The following is a 7746-nucleotide window of genomic DNA, read 5'->3' on the forward strand; positions in this document are numbered from 1 at the left end:
ATTGTCACGTCACGCCGTGACCATCTTATATATACCAGGCCACCCCCAATCTAGCAAATGCTACAGCACTCCCGAAGGAACAGGATAGTTCTAGAAAACGGGTGGCGTGATATTAGTCACGTGATCTCCCTGACGCAACAATATTTTTAAGCTTTCTTTGTGTAAAAACGAATCATATAAATATTATGCGGAGACATACATTTATTTTATTTAATGTGTTCTCTCTCTTCAAAGTCCCCCAGTGAATAAGCGATCAGTTTAGGGACTTACAATTTTAAAATTCAGGGTTCGATTCCCCATGCTCAAAACACAGAAAAATCCCTCTTTCTATTCAATTACTATACTTACCAATTTGAGGGGTCTGTGAATGTTAACTTAACTGAAATATAGTCTAGGAAACAAATTGACATATCATTCAACCGGAAAATGTTCTGAAGTCTATGAAGATGCAATTATATTCTACAGATGTCGCAACGTGTAATGGGTGGACTTGTACGGAATTGTAACATTTAGTAGTTCTAGTTGTAAGATAAGTAACTTTAGACGAAGTATTGGCGTAAGTAATAATAAGTAACTTGTGATATAAGTTACGGCATGAAGCTAAAAATTGCAGAGAAATAATACGATTAGTAGTGTTGTTTTTTTTATTTATTTATTCACACTTGCATTTGCAATACCAATTACTTTTGAATTATTTTTGTACTTGTAAGTTGTAGTAATTTGTGCTGTAGCATTAGTAATAATAATAGACTAGTTTTAGTATTACTAATATTGATAATTGAGTATTAGATTTAGTATTACTTATTATTTCTTGTCGCTACTGGCATTGACTGTGATTGGGGTAAAGAATAATGCTTATAAATAGTAATGTTGATAATAGGTATAAAGTCATCATGTTACCCTTACAGAATATAATTATACAACAATATCACTTGTATTAGTAATGAGCAGGATCATTACCACAGTATCATTGATTAAACCTGAGTTAGGCATAAGTTATAGTTAGAATGTTACATTCATGATTCAGTGCTTAGTGATTTTTAATGTAACTTGTGGCTCTATTCGTTTAAATATGACAACAGTACTGGAACGATAGTGAAAAGAAGAATTTAGAAAACTAGTGAGTTCTAAAACTTAAAAGTAAAAGCTTTCAATGCATATAATTTTTATTTATATATAATGTATACTTATAACTTAGCTCAAGATTAAGTTAGCACTTATTATTAGCACTAGCATCATTGTCACTGGCTATTATTTGTTAAAATTTGGTTATGTTCTGTAAAAATATTAATAATCTAACATTTAAGCTTTGAAGTTTGATAATGCTATCACAAGTCAATGTCTAGTGATCCACATTTTTATTTTTTAATTTAATGTTCAACAACTTGGCTCTATCTCTGTTTTGTCAGGTATGTGTTATTCTAATATAAAATATTTACTACACACCTAATCATGGAATGTTTAGTTCACTGTATCTCAGTATACACTAAGGTATATAAGTTATAACTATTAAAAACTTATTTTCTTTACTACGATTATTGCAAGCTTAAAACTAAGTTTTGCTAAAATGTGTCATGCACAGTTTTGTTCATAAATGTACACAATTTTCAAACTTTCTGAGGGTGTAGCATACATTATTTCATAGATTCAAGAAATTTTTTGAAAGATAAATTCTAAATGTTTCTTTATATGTGTTGTTATATATCAAAATTTAATTGGATTAAATTCGAGTGCAGTAGAAGGAAAGGTCGTAAGTTTTGGAGATATCAAACACTTCTTTTGTGTTATTTCTCCATTAAGGTGGTACATCTGGGGAACACATTTTCACCTTGAGTGGTAAGTAAAGGCTGCAACTTTACCCAAGTTTGAGAAAAGAGTTGATGAATCTTTAGAACAGTAGCTCTCAATAGTGACCTGTGGGCCACAACAGGCCCACAAAAATCTGACTTGTGGCCTGCAATATGATTAGATATTGTTTCTGAGAAATTATGTATTCCCCTGCAAGCTCAGGCCCAGTCATTAGCTTTATGGTCATATCTTAACCTGCAATGTTGCAATATGGAAAATTGCTTTAGGGGTTCAAGACTGGGTTTAGTGATTATTTTTATTTTTGGTGTGGAAGGTCTAGAAGTTTGTACATATCTGATAGATTAAAAGGGCTCTTGGTGTCTTATGGTTAATATATAATTAAACGTTTGAATATTTAAAGCCTTTACTGAGTCACTCTGAGTGAAAGTTGAAGTTTTTTCTAAGAATAAAATTGTATTTGCATAACCTTTAGACACTTCTAGATTAATATCAAATTCTTTTTGGTATAACTTTGTTTTTTATCTTATTTTCTCAACCTTAACACTAACTAGTAGTAACATCAATGTACAGTGAAATAAAAAGTTGAAAAATATAAAATAAAATGAGTAATACCATTTTTTCCTTTACAATTATTGCAGTATTTGTGAGAAAGCTCCAACTTACTTATATTAAAAGCTTCAACTATTAGTCTTTTCACATCTGTCTTTTACTTTTATAGTTTTATTATTTCTTGTTCTTTGTACCTATTACAACAGTAATCCTTGCATCAAAACCAATAAGTCACATCAGGAGCCTATTAGCTGTTTCCCTATAGTTCTAATATAAACAGCACATAATTGTGAGGTGTCATATTACACAAACACACTTTAGTTTGTAAAATTTTATTTTCCTGAAGTTTGGTTAGGCTAAACAAAAAAGTTTCTAATTTTTATGTTTAAGTTACTTTGTTTAAAAAATATTGAACAATAAATAAAATATATACATAAAAATAAAGATATGTAGTACCTACTACATATCTGAGCTCATTTTCCTTAGAGTAAAAATTAAAGTTGTTCTTTTATAAACCTCATTGAGTCTCACAAATTTTAGTGTCCCAAAATATTCATTCAACTTCCAAATATGCATTTTCAAACTCAAAACATATGAGCTTTTTGAGTAGAATGTCCTGAAATTACATAATTTTTCTGTCTTTTTAAGTAAACTATGAATATGTGTAACAAATTCCTTTTGCAATTGAAGCAACAAAATATGATCACTACAAACCAAACAATTCCATTGACAAATGGTTTTTGGTAAGAAATCTAATCAGTGACTTGTAATATTTATCTAGAGAAGAATCTGTTCTCTCAATTGGTTATAAACATGTTCATCAGACTTGCAAACAAATTAGCAAAGATTTTACACAGTCAGAAAAGGGAGGGACTTCTTTTGTGTATTTGACAAATTTATTGATATTTCAAGAAATGAGGAAGATGGGTTGTTCAAATTTTAGATTTGTGTACATCATTATGCATAGTTTGTGTTTATAATTAATTGAAAACTGCAGTAGCCTATTTTTGATGCTAGAAAATTCTTAAATGGAGAAATCAGAGCTCAGACTCGCCCTGTGACGCAGAAAAATTTAGATTGAGAATTTTGTAAATATTTCTTTTCAAAATTAAGAAGTTAAAACTTTGATAATGTACAAATTTTAATTGTAAACTATATTTTCATTCAAAGTTGTTTTATTAAGTTTTGAATATAACTAAATGGTTGTGATGTGCAAAAGAGCCAGGCCCAGATATGAAGGGTTAATATTTGTAATAAATGTGTTCCTATAACTTTAACAAGGCCCATTTTTTACTCCAAAAATAAAAAGTAACTAAAATATTAAATTGGTGACAATTAACACATTTCAACTTCTTTTAACTCTTAATACCACACACAGAACATAAGACAAAGTTCACTATCAAAATTTGTGAAAAATTATTTTTCCGATACAGTACTTTCCTCTGTTCAAGATTAGTTATTCTTGTCGAGTGCTGCCCTCTATATGTGAACTTTTTCTTTTTGCATGCCACAAGTCTTCTGATCTCTCCTATTGGAATCAAATGATTCCAACATGTTTCTCGTGCAAATCATCGTGCATCACTTTTCCACCAATAGTAGCGTGACATATTCACATGATGCATGTGACTCCCAATATACGCCTCTACCGAACTATCACTTTTCATTTGGCAGTGCTTGTGCTTGGATGTGTTCCTTTGTTTGTTTCAAGTTTCACGTTAAACTTTAGTATACTCGCGAAGTGGTTTTCATTTAAATTACTTCCAAGTTTATCAAGACTGTTTCTTCACTTTAATTTAATCCAAGTTTATTACAGTCACATTAGTATTGATAATTTGGATTTTGGTTGACTCTTCTTGATATGAATTCTGAAATTCATGTTACCACTTCGGGGGTCACAGATTTCAGGTGTGGGCGACCTGGCAGGAGATTTATTGGCGTTTATTCACGGAGAAATTGAACAATACATGGATCAATCTCTATCTCCAGACCATACCCCACTTCCTCCCAAACATGCTGAGCCTGTTCAGGCTGACAAGGATTTGGATTGCTTATTTCCACCTCTTGGTTTTGCCATGCCTTTCCATGCCCCTCATGTTGAGTCAGTTAGGCCTACTATCGTCTTTTTGTATTTTGTTTCTCAGGTATGTAATGTTTTATCCCTCGCCCCTACTTCCTATGTACTGCATTCTTCCATACTACATGCTCAATCTTCACATACCTATTTGGTTCCCCCTCCCCATGCATGGCTTTTATCAAGTCTGTGATGAGGGGATCATGTTTCTTCCATTGAGTAGCTTTCCTTTTGACTTATTCCATACGTCCTTTTTCAATGGAGGTGTATTAGTGCAAATGGAAACTGTTCCACAGTTGGTCTGCTATTCAGAAATTCCCCGCTGACTGACCTGCTGTGGCCAGGTTTCTCACATGGCTTTCAACCAAAGGTCTTTGATCTCAGATTATGAGGCTGCTTTATCTCATACGTTCCATTTTTCCCAATACTGTTAAGTTTTTGCTTCCCCTGTTCCTTCTGCATATATTGCCCCCAGACATCATAGTCTTCTTGACTAGGATATTAATGTGGTCCTCCATTCTCTCACTTGACCTCCATTTGAACCTATTTCCTTGTGTTTCATGTTTCACCTTTCCCTTAAAACATATTTCCTTCTCCTAGCCTGTGGACATCAAAGGTCTGTGTTGTTTGCCATTGACATTTCAGGTACACTTTACCACTACCTATCTTCTCCTTTATCTGGATCATTCCTTCCTCCCAAAGACCTTTTGCAGCTAGGAAAGGTAACTCCTCCTTTTCACCTGTTTCCATCCTTCTATTTCTTATCTCTTCCATCATCCTGATCAGGATAGACTTCTATGTCTGATCCTTACCCTTCATTGCTATATTGCCCGCACGGCTTCCTTCCGTGGTACCCATTCCCAACTGTTAATCCCTTGGCAGTCTTCCTTTGTTCGTGGTCTATCCCCTTCTACCCTCACCAATTAGGTTCAATGTTTGATTCAATTAGTTTATTCTTCCTTGTCATCTTCCCAATGAAATTTGTTCAGGGTGTCTTCTCATCAGATTCGACACCTCACTTTTTCCCTCTCATCTCATCTTTGTCGGCTATTGGAGGAAATCCTACAATCGAGCATGTGGACTATACCTAATATGTTCATTTCCCATTACTTACACCATATCACAGTTTCTTCTTGATCTGGTAAGTCTATATTCATACATTCTCTTCATTTCAGGGGCCCATGTTTCATTTATTCTTTATAGGGATCCTGCACTGTACAGCCATGTTGACTCACTCTTTAACTTCTGTAGCTTCTCAGTGTTCACTGTTGAGATGTAGTGTGCATATCTTCATGAAATTTGACAGTCTTTCAGTTAACATTATAAGTCTTTCACATACAAAATATATATTTTTATTGTCGATGACACATAACCCTACTATTTTTATACTAATGGTAGTAATGCACTAAATAATTTTTATTTAATTAAATAATGCACCAAAGAACATAGATTAATGACATGCAAGTAGAAAACAAGACAAACCTGTACTCTTTATTTAAAAAAACACCCAAGGAACCCTTCTGACACTCAAATGAAGGAAAGTCCTGAGCCTATGTCTACTATAGAGATAAAAATGGTGAATGTCAGTGATGTTGATGACCTTACAGCTGCATCTCCATTTTCATCTTCCACCTAATCCTCTCCTAACACCTTCTTCAATCAAGCAAGTCAAGTGCAACGCATACACTTCCCAAGATAATAAAATATAAATTAAAGGTTATGGTAAAATCTTTTTAAAATGCTGTTTAATATTCTATGATATTTATACATAAAAAATGGGTTTCAGTTTGAGTTATTGCTTAGAAATGTCACAAATATGTTTTCTATTAAAAAAGAAAAATGCTTTAAAGTGTACAGGGCTGCTTTAAAATGCTCATAAAAATGGTTTTCAATGAAGTGCTTGGTAAATATAAATGCTGTTTAAAGGTCCTTGAACACAGAATTAGTTATAAATATGTGTACATTGTGTGTTGCGTAGTATATTATAGTACAGGTACTGTACATGTACAGTATGTATTTTGATTGCTGAGTATAAAACACATTTTCTTTAGTTATGATCCCTATTCAATACCATATTTCATTGTTTCTTATAGGAGAAATTGTTCCACTTTGCATCACATAGGCAATTTTTATGCTCTTATGGTCCCCATCCCCTCTATTTCCCATTATTCTTATGGGGGAAAATTCCCCATTATACGTCGTTTCATTATAAGTTGCAACTTTCTGGTCCCTCACTCAGGCATATAACAAGGATCACCTGTATGACCACTAATTGGCTAGCAAAGAAGCATATTAAGATAGGCATAATATTTTTTTGTTGGCCCTTTCTGCTTATTGTGTTTTTAATCTCTTTAACTGGCAGAACTTCATGGCCATAACAGACAACCCAAATCTTAAACTTCACAAATGCAGAAACCAATTTTTTGTTTTCAGGTGTCCATTGCATACTTCTTAATGTTAGTTCACATATCATTGTACTATATTAATGCAACAGAGAATGTTTATATCTATATCATACTATCTGAATAATTAATATCCCCTTATTTCACAACACAATTTAAAAATAAAGATGAAAATTTAAATGTAAATTATCATAAAAAAATTTTAATCATAATATTCAATTGAATTAGTTACCATTAAACCTTAAACATTATCATACTCATATATCTGAATACGAAAAACAGTTGTAATAATCTAATAATACAAATTATGAAAACATGATAATATATTTGAAATGTTTTTAATATCATTATAATATAAATTTGAATTAGCGTAATATAGTGTTAAAGATGGTCTTGCTATAATGTTAAGTCATTTTAGTTTAATGTTTCAGTTTGGTTTAATTCTCATATTGGAAAGCTGTATCTGTATCAATGATATTTCAGAAGGATTTAAATATTAATCTTTATGTTTTTTGTTTGTTTTTTTTTCAGGTTTTTATTGCTTATTTGGATCAAAGAAAACCATTTTCCTCAATTAGCAGAGAATTTTTGAGCTGGCAAACAAACATCCATTTTGTCAATTCAAATGATTGTTTTAAACATCAATCAATCATGGCAGAATCTTCTTATACAACCAGGATACCTGATGTAGTGCCTGTGGTTCCACCACGTTTAAAAGACAAAAGACTGTCAGATGGAACTAAACACTCTTGGCCTGTTAATGTACTTGAAAATACTAAACCTGTTGAAAAGTTTGGTAAAAGTGAACAGAATGGCTCTTCAGAATATGGAGGTACAATATCATATATATATCCATATATAGTATCTGCTTATGATATTCTTATATATATATATATATATATATATATATATATA

At 32.2% G+C, this 7746-nt stretch overlaps 1 protein-coding gene across 2 annotated transcripts in view; it reads left to right on the forward strand.

Annotated features, from left to right (window-relative positions):
• Positions 1 to 501: 501 nt before the first annotated feature.
• The window catches only part of LOC106466353 (phosphatidylinositol 4-phosphate 3-kinase C2 domain-containing subunit alpha-like), a 46386-nt gene continuing 39141 nt past the window's right edge, over positions 502 to 7746 (forward strand). Inside the window, exons 1-2 of one of the 2 annotated variants that reach the window (XM_013926632.2) lie at positions 502 to 556; positions 7363 to 7663. In XM_013926632.2, coding sequence (XP_013782086.2) covers positions 7483 to 7663 — 181 coding nt within the window. In that variant the 5' untranslated portion in view covers positions 502 to 556; positions 7363 to 7482. Of the gene's footprint in view, positions 1410 to 7362; positions 7664 to 7746 lie in introns of both variants that reach the window. The other variant, XM_022394342.1, reaches the window with a different exon arrangement.

Source organism: Limulus polyphemus, unplaced genomic scaffold (assembly GCF_000517525.1).
Source record: "Limulus polyphemus unplaced genomic scaffold, Limulus_polyphemus-2.1.2 Scaffold2233, whole genome shotgun sequence".
Classification (NCBI taxonomy): Eukaryota; Metazoa; Arthropoda; class Merostomata; order Xiphosura; family Limulidae; genus Limulus; species Limulus polyphemus.